Below are 17,423 nucleotides of genomic sequence, written 5' to 3'. Positions count from 1 at the left end.
AATTCAGAAAAATGATAATTTCATATTTGCTAATAAAACGCTTGCCATCTGTGTTTTTTTTTTCGGCGTTTTATTTTTTTTTATTGATACTAACCAGTCCGATGAATAAAGCCTTTGACTTTCGTGTTCATTTTCTTTGTTGACTTCACTCACAACATTGCCATCATCGGTATCGCTAACTACTTCTTCATCGGGAACTAGTGGCTCAAACTTATATGGTTCGAAACTACTGGCTCCATTGATTTCAGCATTGGATTCTATGTCAAAATCTTCGGATAGGGCCGATAGGTCATTAAATTGTTCGCTTTCTGATTCTGAAACACTGCCAAACTCCATTGTTTACCGGTTCCACACGGCCATTACTGGACAGAATCGTTACTTCGACTACGTCACGTCTATTTTTAGTAACAAGGAAATACCCCATACTGGTTGTGCTGGCAGGTGTGAATTTCCAAACTTTCACGCGTCATAACTTTATAACCAGCCAACCAATTTTCAAAAAATAAAGTTTTATTTTAATCTTAGATGATATACTTTCAATACAGATACATTTGTCAAATCTCTGGAACCTTTCTTTAAGCTGACATCCTGTCACCTTGGTAAACCTGTGTATCCAAAAAGTTGATGGAAAAAACACTTTTTTTCTAGAATAAAGCCATGTCTGAAACTAATCATGAAAAAGTATGTTTGATTTGATAAAGTTATTTTTGATATTCATGTTATGTAGCCAGAAATGATATTGAACTGTCTTCAATCATATTAATAAATTTTTTTTTTTAAGTCAAGTTATTTTATCAGACCTTTAATAATAAAGTGGTTCCAGGGCATTAACAAACACACCCATAACAGATTGAATCTTTCTTGGAACCATACTTGTAAGAAATATGACCAAAAAAAATAAAAGGGTTAGTGTGATAAGGGCATTCTGCTTTAGTGTAAAATGGGCTTAATGCTTATTATACATGATATTATATGTATGTCCTTTGTATAGTTTTTAGAGTTGCTGAGTTAAAAAATGTGATGTGATTTTGCATGGACAGAGTATATCGAACTACAGAGCTCCTTCACCTTTGGAGGTACATTTCTGAAATCGTTGCTGATTGGTTATTAACTATTATTGGTCGTCCAATCAGAATTGATTTATCGTAATCAAATATTGGCTAGTACAGTAAAAAAGGAGCTGAGGGGCGTCAAAATACCGGTTAAACTTGTAGCTGTTTGTGACTTAAAGCTTTGATATGTTAATTTAAAACTTTCACAAAAGGTAAAGAGAATCTTCCTCTATATTTTGGCATTCAGTTTGATGTATTTCACATACTGAAGGTCAACTGATTGAAAAAAGCTGACTGTCACTTTAAGATGAGAATGAATGATCTATTGATGACCTTATTGATTCAGTGCCCTATATTGATTTTAGATTTACTGGTATTGTATTCAGTATAATATTTAACATTATGATATGGGAGTTCTATATCAATAATTGGCCATAGCATGTCAAAGCTTGTTTCTGTCTTTTCATTCTAATGAACTATAGAATAAAGTTGGGTTTAAAGGTCCAATATGCTGTAGGAAAAAGGAATGTTGATGAACAGATTGTCAGATTGGAAAAAGGTTTGTGTTAGACTGATAAACTGTAATGATACTTTCATAGGTTGAGGGTTTCCATACTTCAGAAAGTTATAAAGCAGCATCAATTTATAAAAGAGAGAGCCAACTTACAAATATCCATTTAGTCTAAGATTTACAGAAAATTAATGTGATGTAAGATGTACTGAACTTCTCTGCTTTGAGTAAATCATTGTTTCCATAGTTCAGATAATTAGATGCAGTCTAGTTTAATATTGCAAACTCTATTTCATCTTATTTCAATATATAAAAAAAGGAAACTGATCATACTTTTTGACAACAGATCGTGTGAACTTATATGTGTGGTGCTTCATCTTATGCAATCTGAAAATTTGTTAAGGAGAGTCCAGAAACAATGTTTATGTTGTGTGATCATTACTTCTACACCAGGGTGTTAACAAGATCTGGTATATTTTTTGTACATTTTTAAGATATGAGTATGAGTCATTTTATGTTAGTTTACATTACCTCTTTAAATTGTAAGAATATATTTAATGTTTATGATAGTGTGTTCTCTTATCATTATATATCATGATATATATAATATTGGAGGGTATAGAAATACAGCTATCACTCTGGCTAACCCAATCACTTAGTTTAGACAGATAACACAGACTTTAAGCTACCACATGATGTCTTTTAATTCCTAGCTTATCAACTCAGTCCTTTCAGTAATGGAACATTTAGTTACAGCTTATTGCTTGTTTGTCATAGTATTAGAATAGTGGAAAATATTTGTTTTTACTCTTGCATCACTGATACTAGGATTAAAATAGGTGTTAGAAGAAAACTACTAAGTTGCTGGTTTTAATTTCCAATTTACCAAAGTTTGTAAGGAAATTTATTTTTCTACTTTGAAATGTTGGTTTGTGGTGATATTTCATTAGTTTTGAAGTGGTTTAAGGAAGATTGAAATTGTGCAGCTGTGTTATTAATTATTACTATAGTGAAGTATTAAATAGAGATTTTAAAGATCCTGATATTGGAATATCTAGTCATTATCTAGTTAGTCAGTTTGTTTCAAGATGAGGAGATCCAGTAGCTGGAGAGAAACTAGACTAGAAACATTCCAGGACAGCTCTCCTTGCTCCTGGGGACAGAAATATGGCCGACCTCTGACACCACAGTCCTCACCAGCAGTTGAAAGATCTTCTAGATTTGAATTTCATAGTTATGATACAGAAGTTGGGCAAGTATTTTATGTCACATATGAGCTTACATTATTATAGTGATTTGACCAAAATTAAAATCTTTTGAGCTAGGACACAAAAGTCTACATTTCTGCTAAAAAAATAGGCCTCGCTTAAATTTTCTGAATATTCGGCTAATAATTTATGATAAGATTTCAATATATGTGGAACAGCTCAGTTGGTAGTAAGTTGGATTGTCGTTGACTCCAAGATGATTAATTCTGATGCCAGTGCTTCTGAGAGTCTGCCCAGTGTTGGCTTGCAATTCAACCCCTGTCATCAATAGATTTATAATTGTTTATAGGATACTATTTTTTTTTTCTTTCAAATCATTTAGCTACTTCAAATTAAGAAAATTAATGGAAATTGTCACAGGCTTTGAATTTTGTGCACAAAATTATATCCTTTACATAGATAAATTCAATTACTCATTATGATTAAAAATCAACCAACTGAACAGAAATTAAATTAAAAATTATCTAGTTAGAATTAGACCAAACTTTCATTCCATTTTATATCAGCTTTTCATTTTTATTTTAGGCACTTAAGCCAATCAAATTTCTGCCGTCTCCAATGCTGGGATTTTGTACCGCAAAGAAAATATGAATATCCGAGAAGAATTAGACACTGAATACCTTTTGTTTGTGTCATAAAAATCCCAGCATTGGAAAGGTTGATTTGAGTGGTTAAAGTGTCATCTGTGTTTATGATATACTGTAAAAACTGTCTCATGATAATTTCAGGTTCATTATTTTGAGTACCGGTATCATTTATTTCCATATGTACATAAAATACCCCACGCTACTCTTGTGTGCCAAATTCCATTAGATAGTTTTCTTTAAATATACTTTATATTGTAGTTAGCTATTGCTATTTAAATCCCTGGCGTAGATACAAGGCCTTTTATAATGTTTTTGTCTGTATTTGTTAAGGATTGATGTTTAATGCTCAACACTTTATGTTGTTACATGTTATTTTTTTTCAATGCACAAAGTCTAATATTACTAATTAACACTAATCAATGTAAAAAGGTCATGAATAATTGATGAAATAAAGTTAGGGATAAAGCTTAATTAATTCTGAACTAGATAATTGATGATTATCTTTGTCTTTTTATCTGTTTCTATCTAACTTCAAAGAAGTTGATGTCAACTGAAATATCTGAATATATTTTAATATCAATGGTTAAAAGATTTACTAACCATAAACTTTCTGTTATCAGTGGACAGTGGGTTTCATTTTACATTTTTGATGAATAAACTTTATCGAAAGTGATTCTTGTAAAAAGGAGATTTAAGAAGTCCTTGTTATACTTCATGATAGAAGTTAAAGGGATGTTATCTTTATAATATATGTACCAGGTGAAAGAGTTCAATTTCAGCTTTTCATAGCACAGTTTTGAAAGTAAAATTCTATTTGATTTCAATTTCATTTCTTTTATTTTCTTCTGATATTTTTTGTCTCCATTGTAACCTAACAGTTTTCTAATGCAAGTCATGTTATATTGAGGTTATTTTTAACCAATCAAAGCTTCATGTAAGACCTGGTTTTTTTTTTGGATAAAAAAATGATTTTTGCTATTTGAAGGCTGTCATATTGCTCTACTTAGTGTTTTGTTATCCACTTACCACAATTGGTCATCATTATTAAGAAACAGGTCCCACATGACATACTTTAAATGGTTGAACATAGGTTCATTAGAATGCAACTTCAGTAAAAAGCTTGTTAGATTACAATGGAGATGAAAAATATCAGAAAAGAAATAAACAGCAGTGACAACTGACAACAGGCTAAACTTTCATTGTTTGCATATTTGTTGAATTGCAAAAATAAACAACAGACCTTGAATTTTAGATTTTGATATCTGAAATATTGTTCTTATCATTTGGTAAAGCAAACTTTTTATTTAATGTATCTAAAAACAATTTAAACATCATGACTGCCTGTCATATAGTCAATAGCCTGTCTGTTTCTTATAGTATTTTTATATTGTCAATTATTCTTTCATCTCTTAGTTAAAATATTTACTGTATAAAAAGTATATAAGTATATGAAATATAATAAAGTTTAATAAAAAGCGAAAGTCTATACAGAGGCTAGTAAATAGTCCACATTCCACTAGTATATAGTTTGTCACTTTAACACATTTCAACACCTTTATCTACACCTAAACCAATGAAAATAGGTTGTAGCCTACTTCACTTCACCAATTATAAGGTAGAAATGATTTTTACTGGTAGTTTGAAGTATTTTGATAAACTAGTAAAGGTAGATATATAAGTTTATAGATGTAGTGGTATATTATCATATATAGGATATTTGAATCTAGCTATGTAAGTATATATAACTGCTATATACCTGTCACAATGATTTATATTCATTATAAATATTTATTCTGGCCACAATGAAATGAAAATTGAAATACATGGTTTTAAAGTCTTACATGCATATGGTTAATGCAGGTTCAATGAATTTAAATTCAAAGTTGTCAAGTGTTCAATATACACTAGCTTATATATTCCTTCAGGAAGAAAAGCACAAAAGAAAATTAAATGTGTAATTAATCTAAGAATAATCTTCATATTGCTGACAAAATCAAGAAAGAAAACATGAAATGAAGTCCTAATATCATCACTTTTACAGTAAATTTAACATTGTATACAAGTTTCATGTATAGTTTATGTTATAATTTGAATTAAATCAGGTGGTTGTGATATATGGTAATAAATATTTCACAACCATGCAGATTGTGCTTGACTCAGTGGTGATTTTCTGTGGAAAAATCCATTTTTTTTTTTTAACTCTTGATCACGATGGTCACAAATACTATTAAGTACAGATGTGCTGTTGTGGAGCTTTGAGGGTTTTCAAAAAACACATGGAAAAGAAATAGAAAATGAACTGATAGGTCTATAAAACAGGGTACAGAAGTGGAAATGGACCTCTTTGTTTTATCAAATTGATCAAAAGTCTAATTAAAACTCAAATTAACTAAATCAGTCAGTGTGTGTTTGTCTCAATGTCTTTTCCTCTATACATCAAGTTTTGTCAATAAAGTTTCTGAACTGGAGTTTTCCTAAATAAATATCAACTCTTATATCTTTGATCTCCTTTTAATTAAAACTTGTTGGTGTGTAAAATCTTGGACCAGTGTGCTCATTAAATAGATTGGTGTAGAAAAACTTGTTAGAGATGAAAGGCTATTTGTTGTTGATGATGGTTTTGGAATTTGCTATTGGTCATATATATTGAGGCATTTGCTACCCATACCCTGTTGGCTTCATCCTTGCTATATAGTCCCATGTTTACCCTTTTTACATTTCATCTGATGACAGCATTTGTAATTGTGTTGAAACAACATCATTACTAAAGGGACAGATGCACCATTTTCGGATGTTGATTTGAGTTTTGAATATATGTAAATAGTCTATGTAAATAGCACCATACTAGAAATGTACGAAAATCATATAATTCCTTAAAAATATCTCAAACTAGAAATTTCTTTTCCTATTTCTATAGATGTCTCTTCTGTATATGGCAACGTCTCATAAAAATACATAGATTTGAAGACTCAAATTTTCGGCAGAGAGCTATGAACACTACTTCTGATTGGCTAAGCTAAAATAATTCTGTCACTTTAAAGTAGTGTGTTATACTTATTCAATGTATGTGTTCTTCTCCTCTTTATGTTGTTCAATTCTTCAACAATTTGATCTATTAAGTCACTGATCTGTTCTTTCTTAAAGCCAATACTTTCTGTGTTGCACCAAATATATCTTCATATTATATTTTTTTTCAACACAAATTTTCCTACACATCTATTCATAATACCTAAAAGGGTATTTAAATCTATTTTTAGAAATATTCAGATTAAAGGAAGCCTTTTTATTATATCTATTTAATAAAGCAGATAGTATACCTTTATAAAGCAATTCAGCCTTATTTATCGAGCATTGAAAAGTCTTCCTACTGGACTTCTTTGAATTCTTTCTAAGAGCAGAATGTATTTGAAAGATGATTTCTGATTGATTGGTCAGTTCTTTCAGTGATTTTATAAATACCACTCCCATTGTATGTGATTCTTTGCAAAAATATAATTTGACAAATTCAAAAAACTGTTCAGAATGTAGAATCAAAACAGTAAACAACCATTCAAGATTCTGTTTTTTTTTATACTTATTAATATATTCAGGAAATTGTGGGTTTCCAGGCAAATAATCCATAATTGTGATCTGTTTTTCAACAATCTTTAGTATTATTATCAGTGAGTTTTTTTTTCAACTAAGAGTATGTGAAAGCTGATTGCTTTTTATTTTTCATTTTATTTAATAACCTTCATTTCTGTTGTATGTTTGTTTTCCAGGGAGCAACCATTATTTTCAACCAAGGCCCACGTTTTTCAAATTGATCCTGATACTAAGAAGAATTGGATACCAGCCAGTAAACTAGCTATTAATGTTTCTTATTATTATGATAATGGTCGCAACTCTTACAGAATTGTTGGTGTTGATGGTTCAAAGGTAAGAACTCCTCAATCTTGAAAATTATATAAAGTATGAACTTTTCAAATATTACAAAAAAAACTTACTGGTTGTGTTAAAATCTGGTGACCTTGAATAAGTCATCTTTCCTCATTGCACTAGTCAACCCAGCTGTACATGGACACAGACAATACAGGGAAGATCAATGCCAGAAGATTTTGCCAAGGAGCAAGTCCTTATCCTTATAAAAATGGTGGTTACTTAATTTTTGTCATATCATTGAAACCATTGTTTAATGAATGAAGATACAGTATGTTATGTTTCTTGGGGACCTGAATCTGGATTTGCTGGTCCACAAAATCCACAGAATTGAATCTGACATGATTACTCGTGTACTAACATTTTTATTATAGGCATTGGTTAACAGTGTTATTACCCCCAATATGACATTTACTAAAACCTCTCAGAAATTTGGTCAGTGGTTAGACCCAAGATCTAGTATAGTATATGGTTTAGGATTTCCTACTGAACAGGACTTAACCAAGGTAATGTAAAATAGTATGTAATGAAAAATATGAAATTCTTAAACTTGGCTAATTAAGAGTATATTATGCATTCATTCACTGGTGTCAATTTTAACTTTATTATAGAAACCCTCCATAATCTGATGAATTCATAAACTAAGTAATTATCCTTAAATATGCAAGTTTCTAAAATGTTAAAGTCTATAAAAAATAGAATTGGTAAAAATTAAAATGACTAAGCAATTAGTAAGTCATACCATAATACAATACATCAATTTCTCAAATTAAAAATAACACATAAGTCCCCAGTGGTATTAGAATAGTTTAGTAGGTAGCTAGTTTAATTGTCACCTGCTGGATGATTTATTGTTGCTTTGAAGCTGGATCTTATCATTTGTCAGAGACACTATCAATAATTAGGCAACTATTATTTTGGATAAGTCATTAGAAATTCAAGTCAGATGCCATATGTATGAAACTTCTTCAAAACTACAGAAGTTCTGATCTCATGACTATTGCCTCCAAGAGTCCTTTTAGTGTTCAGATCTCAACATCTTTCACATACAATATTATGCTTGAAAAAATTCAAATAAAAGGGAGATAACTCTTTGATGAATACAAAGTGAATTTGTTGTTGATTCTCCATTCTGGAAAGAAAAATTTATAGTTGTGTTCTTTAAATGATATTGAATTTTTCGAACTTATAACTGAAAAGTGCTAAAAACAATAGTATTTCCAAGGTTAAGTTATGTGATGTGATCATTTTACTAGTGATTTGAGAACTGAGAACTGAAGTGTCGAATGTTACCTGTGACATTGTTTGGTCAATAAAGAGTGACCAGTGGTCAGTAAGATGAAACAATGTCAATAGAAACTTTATAATAGTAGTGGTCCTGTTGAAATAATAAGACATGTTAAGTCTGTATAGTCAGTTTTAACGTTACTATGTTAATACATACAAACTAACATATTGAATTTTAAAACAAATTTGTCTTGCTACTTATAAGGTCTGTCATATATAGAAAAAAAAATCTTAGTTTGAGTTATTTTTGAAGGAACATTTTAGTAGTTCTGAAGACTATATGTAAATAATTTCAAGAACCAAATCAACACCTGCATATGGCAAACCTTTCCCTTTAATGATGCCCCTAGAATCATGAACTAGCCGATAATGACAATTTGTATGGACCTTCTCTGTGAAAATCATTCTTCCTTTCAGTTTATAGAGAAATTTAAAGAAATTAAAGAATTAACTCGACAATCCTCAGCTCAACCTATACAGGAAATTAACGGTAGTGAAAATCATTTAGATACATCACATCATAATACAGCACAACATTCTCGTAATAGTAGTATCTCATCTGTCCAGGTTAGTATCATGATTATGATTAAGTGAAACATTAAAAACACAAACTATTATGATTAAGTGAAACATTAAAAACACAAACTATTATGATTATTATTCAGTGTAACATTAAAAACACAAACTTTATGATTATTATTCAGTATAACATTAAAAACACAAACTATTATGATTATTATTCAGTGTAACATTAAAAACACAAACTTTATGATTATTATTCAGTGTAACATTAAAAACACAAACTGTTATGATTATTATTCAGTGTAACATTAAAAACACAAACTATTATGATTAAGTGAAACATTAAAAACACAAACTGTTATGATTATTATTCAGTGTAACATTAAAAACACAAACTTTATGATTATTATTCAGTGTAACATTAAAAACACAAACTGTTATGATTATTATTCAGTGTAACATTAAAAACACAAACTTTATGATTATTATTCAGTGTAACATTAAAAACACAAACTGTTATGATTATTATTCAGTGTAACATTAAAAACACAAACTATTATGATTATTATTCAGTGTAACATTAAAAACACAAACTATTATGATTATGATTAAGTGAAACATTAAAAACACAAACTATTATGATTATTATTCAGTGTAACATTAAAAACACAAACTATTATGATTATTATTCAGTGTAACATTAAAAACACAAACTATTATGATTATTATTAAGTGAAACATTAAAAACACAAACTTTATGATTATTATTCAGTGTAACATTAAAAACACAAACTATTATGATTATGATTAAGTGAAACATTAAAAACACAAACTATTATGATTATTATTCAGTGTAACATTAAAAACACAAACTATTATGATTATTATTCAGTGTAACATTAAAAACACAAACTATTATGATTATGATTAAGTGAAACATTAAAAACACAAACTATTATGATTCAGTGTAACATTGAAATACAAACAATTATGATTATTATTATAACATTAAAAATACAAACTATTATGATTATGATTCAGAATTTGCTTTCAGTCAAGTGACAGTGGTAGTATTAGAGAACGCAGGAATTCTTTCACTCAAAGTGGTGGACATTCTCCTAGTCAAACAGAAGTACAACTCAAATATGAAAACGACAGGTTAAAATTGGCACTTGCTCAAAGGTGATTAGTTTTAAATTTTTTGTTAGGTACAAAAGTTTTTGGACAAATTTTGTTGAATTTCTACTGAAGTCTGACAGGACATTGTTGAGACTGTAATTTAAACATTGTTATCTCATTCTCATGTCGGAAACAAAGAACACTTTGTGCAGCTTGTATATTTCATTCAATTTTCTTATTATTTTCAGTTCAGGAAATGCTAAGAAATGGGAAGTTGAATTACAAACATTAAAAAATAACAATGCAAGATTAACAGCAGCATTACAAGAAAGTACATCTAATGTTGATGAATGGAAGAAACAATTAGCCAGTTATAAAGAAGATTGTACACGTTTAAAAGCAAAGGTAAGATATTGATTAAAAAGCAGTAGCACTTTTGTGTTGGATGAGGAATTTTCAACTCTTATCTTACTTTCATGTAAGTGCTACTCTTCAGTTCATTAAATTTATAATGAGTAGCATACAAAATATCAGATAGATAAACCAAGTATATCTGCATATGGAGAGATGGAATTTAACTCTACTTGAAATGCAGATACTCGAGTTTATGCTGTTGGTGATTGAACCAGATTAAATTTGTTTGAAAGATGAACATCGAAGGAAGTTTTACCCCTGTAGAGTGACCATAGAAAATGTTGCCATTCAATTTTAAAAATTTAGTCAATTGTTTGGTATTTTAATCAGTAAAGCTTATAAATATATTTGGGAAAAAATGCATAACTTTATCTCTTTGTTCATAGAAATTGGCTGTAACATATTTAAGCATGCTAACCTGGTAACTATTTTGCACAAAACACTTCAAAGTTTTCAGACAAATTTCAAGTGATCAAAGTTTGACAAGTCTCCTTAATAATAAAGATATAAAGTGTTGGACATGTGAAGAATTTCAAGGTTGATCTTTACAATGACCTATGAGTAGACATGATGTACTTCAACATTTTTGAAGTAAAATATTTGTCTATGAAAGTGTTTTATAGTGAAATCTAATGCTAATAAGACTGTTGGTAGTTGTCATTTTGAGGAAATTTGTGGTATTTTTCAGGGTTATGTTGAGTTCAGTAATTGTAGTAATGTTTACAGAGTAAATAAGTCAACAATTTGACAGTTATTTACTCTTTCAAACTAGGCCATTTCACATCAATTAGTACCATTGAAATACTAATTTTACTTTGATGTTTTTAGCTCTTTAGATTTCGGATTTTTTGCCTGAATGCATATTCGCAATTAGCCATCACCATTATATTGTTCAGGGTCAATTAAACTTGTAAGTTTTGTGGAATTATGGCAAAGATTATCAAATTCGAATTTTAAATTCATCCATTAAAGTAAAATTGATTGAGGCATGTATCATTTCTAAATTTGCTGTGCTGATATTGAGTATGAATGAGTTTTTGTTAGTAGATGTTTTGCTCATGTCCAAGTGTTGAACTTACTTTGGTGTAGCAAAAATAAAATATAACCATCATATATTAGTCTCTTATCCTCACTAAACTTATATATCTGAACGTATAAAATGAGTTACATGCTTGAAGTTCAGCAATCCTGACAATGGTTGAACTGAAATCTTCAGATTTTCCTAGTTTTCTATGTAAGAGAGGGAGGTAGGTGCTAGCATGACAAAACATCATTTGGATGGGACAACAATCTGAGATCCTATGTGCTGCCAAGCTGTGTATGGTAAAGACACCTCTTTACAGTTGTCAAGACCAAGCCATTGCTACTATCCTGAGACTCCTGACAAAATTTACTATTTAAGATGAAGAACTCCATTTCATTTCATTTGTCACTAAATGTTTGGTGAAAGGTCTCTATAATTGAAGACAAGTTAACCAACATGAATGGATTTAAGAGTTAAGATGTACACAATAAGAGAGGAAATAAACAAACATTGTGTTGGTGAAGGAAGAGAGGGTTCTAAAACAAAGCCTACCACATTGTTGGCCATGTATCATTGTGGTGAAGGTTAGTACTTTATTCAGAATATCTCGAAAGTTTTTCATCTAATTTAATATACAAGCAAGTTTTGTTCTGTTAATCTGTGATGGTCAAAGTGATGTTTAACTATTGTTTATTGGTATTTTGAATATCAACATTTTTAGTTTGTTCTTATAATGCAGGATTTGATCAATATATTTTATAGTATTGAGTAGTGTGTTTTTTATTTATGTATCAATATGATATTTACTTATTTTATGGTGTTGAGATATATTGTTCAGATATATCAGAACAGATAGTTGGAAGTATGATTAAATTCTAATAGTTTCACTTTAATAATAAGCCAACTTATTGACAAGCAGGGAAGAGCCCTATCCTACTTACCTGTAGTACTTACAAGAGGTTTGACTAATTCTTATGGATGTTAAACTTTATAGTCTTTGTCATATTGTTTCCCAAGTTTATATTTATTATACCTGTGTGTACTTTATGGTTATCTATGTATGATATTTATCGAGACTCAGAAGAGATCCTGGTGAAAATGGAGTTGATCTGCCTATTTTCAACACCACTTTCATGGAAAATTACTAGTCAATCGTAACAATGGACTATGAATATGGCCTGTGTGTTACAGGTTGTGTACGTTAAAGATCCAGGATAGTTGGAAATCAGAAAAGAAAAGGCTGCTGCATTTGAAAATTTAATTCTTTGCCTATTAATTGCATTGTCTGTCTTCATTAGACTTCTGAATCAGTAGAAATGTAATTTTATTTCAATTCATTTATGATCTTTAAATGTTTTAATTCTGACTGTCAAGTGACTCAAGTCAAGTGTATTTTATCTGTATATGATTTTGTAGTTATTAGAAATGGAAGAGAAAGGTTCTAGTGAAGAGAGTAGAAAATTACTAGATGAAATATCTAAATTACAAAATGAAATATTAGAATTAAAGAATAAAGACAGTGATAAAGATAAGGTAAGATATGATTAGTAAATATAATATTATTTGATACAAGACTCAGTTGTATTCAGCCATAAAGAGAATAAGAAATTAGTGAAAATTTAATGAAATCTATCATTGTATTTCAGTTTGTTGAATCAAGAAAGTTTTTTAAATCAGGATATAATATTAAGCATTGATTATAAAAACAAAATGCTTGCCTTATAAGATTGATCCCACTTAACCAAAAAAACAAATATTTAACTACCATTTCCTAAATATATAAAAAACGTACCACTAAGTTCTAGATATCATTTTAAAATCCAGTTTGTTTTTTTAGGAAGTAACAGAATTACAAACTAAGATAAAGGAATTCAATATGCAAGATATAGATAGTTTAACTTTACAAAAACGAGTTCAGGTTAGTTATTGTTAAATGTATTATTATGTATTTTATTGTATTATAGATTAGTTTTTAGTCAATTTTTATGAAATCTGATAATCATTTGGAATTCCTTGAAAACTATGTATGTACAATACAACACACACAGTCAGCTAGTAGTAGTTTGTATCTTTATTTTACAGTCATTAGAAGAGGAGAATCTTGACTTATCAACCAAAGTTCAGGATTTACAAAGACTGTTACATGAATCACGTAACTCACACGATCAAGAAAACAATGATCTTATCAAACTACAGAATAAAATGGGTTCAAAAGTTACTGAACTATATGAGTTACATGAACAAATTATTTCAACCATTAAAAAGGAATCGAATTCATGATGGAATTATTCTGTAATTATGGACACTGCTGATCTGAATCAAATTGCAAAATTAGTGCAATTTAACAATAATACCAATACTAATGCAATTGCCAAATTGTTGTTCTGACTAGTTGTGTTGGTGTATTCTGCAACAATTGCTGAAGTGCTAAATGGTTATTCAATAACCATAATGGTACTTACTGAACAATACAATTTATCATGAGAAAGGTAATTGGAGAAAATCTAAAGCTGTCTTGTGTAGAAGATGAGTTGATTTACTAAATTTTGTCTACAGTTAAGAGTTTACTTCATATATAAATTCCTGTTTCCATCCTAAGGTTTTAATGTAATCAAAATGGCCAAAGTTAGTTCAAAAATTAAAGTGCCAATACATCATGATAATGTTTATTCATATTATTATGTGAACTGAATTACAGATGATAAGATATATAACAAAGCAATAATATTATTAATATATAAGATGTGAGTGAAGGTTTTCCTTATTTTACAATTCAACATAGAAGTCTTGAAAAATGTCCTTCCAAATGTGTTATTTAAAGGGGTACTTCGATTTCATTTCAAAATGCTAAAACTCATTTTGCAATTTTCATCAGCCATCAGCCATCAAGCAAAAAAAGTACCATTAACAATGTTCTGCTTTTAATTTAGAATCTGTGATGTCATTAATTCTGATAGGATTAAAGGCAGGTGGACCATTTTGCGGGGTTGATTTTAGTCTTGAATATATATCCGTCTTTATATGACAGAGTATCTTAAATTGACAAGTCATCATTTTAACATTCAAACGCAGATAATTCTGGACAGACATGGATTTGGAGACTGTGAGCTGTGAACACTATTACTGATTAACTCAGCTAAAATTTCCAGTTTCTATGACTAAAGTATAATTGGTCAGAAAAAAGGCCTACCAGTCCCTTTAAGTCAGATTTGTCATTAACAAGTTTATCATGTCTGAAATTTGTGTAAATTGAACTGACTGAAGGCTATAAAGAATTGGCATTATACATAAGTTATGAACAGTATTTATATCATCAGTATGTCTCACTTTAAGTATTTAATTCACAATTATAATGTTTACAATCTTTATAATGTCAATATGTTATACCTTATATTGAAACAAATACTTCAATTAATAAAATTAGACTTATTTTAGGTATTTTAAGACAATTATCAGCATGATTTTTGTCACTATTCCTGATTTATGGCTTGTTACTTAAGAACTTGAAAAACTTTTTGAACCTTTATGAAACTTGTTTTTTTTTTTAATTTAGACCAATAAGATTAGACTTTTATAAATAACCTACTACTGATTATCTTAGAATTGGATGGTCGTTAAAATGGAAAAAAGATATTTTTGCACATTCAGGTCTAATTCAGAACATAAACATGAGTTGTGCAATTTATTTTTGAATAGAATAGATAAAAATTGATAGTAAATAGACCAGACCTTTTTTCTGTCCATTTCTACTTAACCAGCTACAAAAGGTGAATGACTTGTATGTCCTCAAATATCTTTGCACCACTATACTGTCTGTTTCTATTTATTGAAATAAGATAAATTGTGCAATAATAATTTTAAAGCAATCAAGAAGGAAGTATATAGAGGGAATTGTAAAGAGATTTTCTGAATTTTTTTATGTGTATCAGGGACAATGAAAGCATCAATTTGCCCCAATGGAAAATTGGAATGGGGCAAATTGATGCTATCAGTGTCCCCAATACACATAATTTTTTTAGAAAATCTCTAAAAAATCCCTTTAATGCATTTAGTTGTTCTGGGAGTAGTGATTGTTTGTGTTGAAATAGAATTGCAAACTAATCTGTAATTTGATAATGATCCTTTAATGATAAAAATTCTAAATTTATAGTTTTTTTCATAAAGAATTTAATTTCACACAACAAGACAGACAGACTGACCGAAATTAAAATAGTGGGGACCATACAAAAGTTGTATGACTTTATTTACATTAAAGGTAGACAACTATGAATTCAGCTTTCAATATAATAATGCCCTACAATATATTTATTAAATGTCTCAGCAACCAGTTTGTTATTATATGTTGATGTATTTGAAATGTAGGAAAGTAATATATTAAAGTGATACTACGTCTTAGAATGAACATAAAATTTCTCGAAATGGTCAATATGAGTATATATTCATCAGTTAGCTTACCTGGTGTCATAAAGTTACAGCAGAATCCCTGTAAAATCTGGAAAATTGGAAAATTCATAAAACTAAGTAATTATTGAAAAACGCTTAATCTTGATATTAACAGTTTTGCAATAGTTAATTGCATATTTAAGTTTTTTGGATTTATCGAATTACATAAGGATCCTGTTATGTTATTTATGACACCAGACTCTTATTCGCCAAGTTTAAAATTCTTCAATTTTATGTTAATTCTAAGACGTAGTATCACTTTAAGTTAGTATATTGTTGTTTGATGAAATTCTACAGTGTTGTGAAGTTTCATAAGGAAAATGATTTATAGTTATTTATTATTAGAAATATATTTTATTACCAATGGCAATATTACACTCTATATCAGTTTGTCAATATATTATCAAGAGAAAAACACTGTGAAATAACTAATTACACAGGACTCCATTTTCATGTATTTCATGAGTCAGGCAATGTATTGCTGTATTTATTGTGGTTATAAATTGATGAACAATGGTTTTGATATAAATGAGGTATAAATACAATTAAATTAGTTTAGCTGTCAAATTTAAATATTTCATGAACTTTACTTGCCTATTTCAAAGATTAAAAGGAATCAAATTCATAATTTGATAAACTGAAAAAAACAAAAATAAAAATCAACGATTAAGTATTCTTTGAAATATACTCCTAATGCACTAAATTGGTGCCAAGGAAATGATTTTTGGGGACAAAATTTATATCATATTTTTGATCATAGTCTGTGTTTAATTTAATCTTAAAATCCTTCTTTTTTAAAAGTATATTTATTATTGTATTTGTTCTCCACAGGCTTGTTCTATAGCCACCAAGTTATATTTAATATATAGAAAGTATTTGAATATTAAATATTAGTATTGATATTTAATAATGGTTTATTTACTATTTATCTTATATTTTATATTTAGAAATACCCTGATATTTATTCATATATTTATTCTTTAAGAGTCAGAAAGTCAATAATTTGATATGATAATGTGAAAGAGTGAGAGAAGAGCTAAAACTTTCTTGTAAGAACAACACAGTCTGCCAAAATCGCCTACACTCACAATGTTAAATTTTAAAATTGATATAACATGCAAATTGACAATTACAATGAACTAATGACCCCCATGTCAAATTAATACTGTAAAACAGATCTGAAAACACATTTTCACTTCTATAGAGTACATAATACTTGAGTGTCCTCATACATTAAGTGAAATGTGAAGTGAAAAATAGCACATTTTTTGTCTGATA

General features: G+C 29.1%; 2 protein-coding genes across 2 annotated transcripts; both read left to right on the top strand.

Annotated features, from left to right (window-relative positions):
- Positions 1-7,180: 7,180 nt before the first annotated feature.
- On the top strand, positions 7,181-10,681 carry LOTGIDRAFT_127578 (hypothetical protein; the record flags this gene model as incomplete). The annotated part of the gene is made up of 5 exons (XM_009063509.1): positions 7,181-7,336; positions 7,711-7,842; positions 9,041-9,213; positions 10,268-10,327; positions 10,513-10,681. Coding segments are annotated over 5 exons (690 nt in total), but the record flags the coding sequence as incomplete, so codon positions are not given.
- Positions 10,682-12,180: 1,499 nt separating this feature from the next.
- Positions 12,181-15,187, top strand: LOTGIDRAFT_235033 (hypothetical protein; the record flags this gene model as incomplete). Its single annotated transcript, XM_009063508.1, has 6 exons — positions 12,181-12,286; positions 12,894-12,898; positions 13,119-13,235; positions 13,540-13,620; positions 13,785-14,296; positions 14,538-15,187. The coding sequence occupies 5 exons, from the start codon at positions 12,181-12,183 to the stop codon at positions 13,980-13,982; spliced, it is 507 nt and encodes a 168-aa protein (XP_009061756.1). The 3' UTR covers positions 13,983-14,296; positions 14,538-15,187.
- Positions 15,188-17,423: the final 2,236 nt, after the last annotated feature.

Source organism: Lottia gigantea (genome assembly GCF_000327385.1).
Source record: "Lottia gigantea unplaced genomic scaffold LOTGIsca_58, whole genome shotgun sequence".
In the NCBI taxonomy this organism is placed as follows: Eukaryota; Metazoa; Mollusca; class Gastropoda; family Lottiidae; genus Lottia; species Lottia gigantea.
The sequence above is the reverse complement of the archived record's forward strand: the minus strand, read 5'-3'. Positions and strand labels throughout refer to the sequence as shown.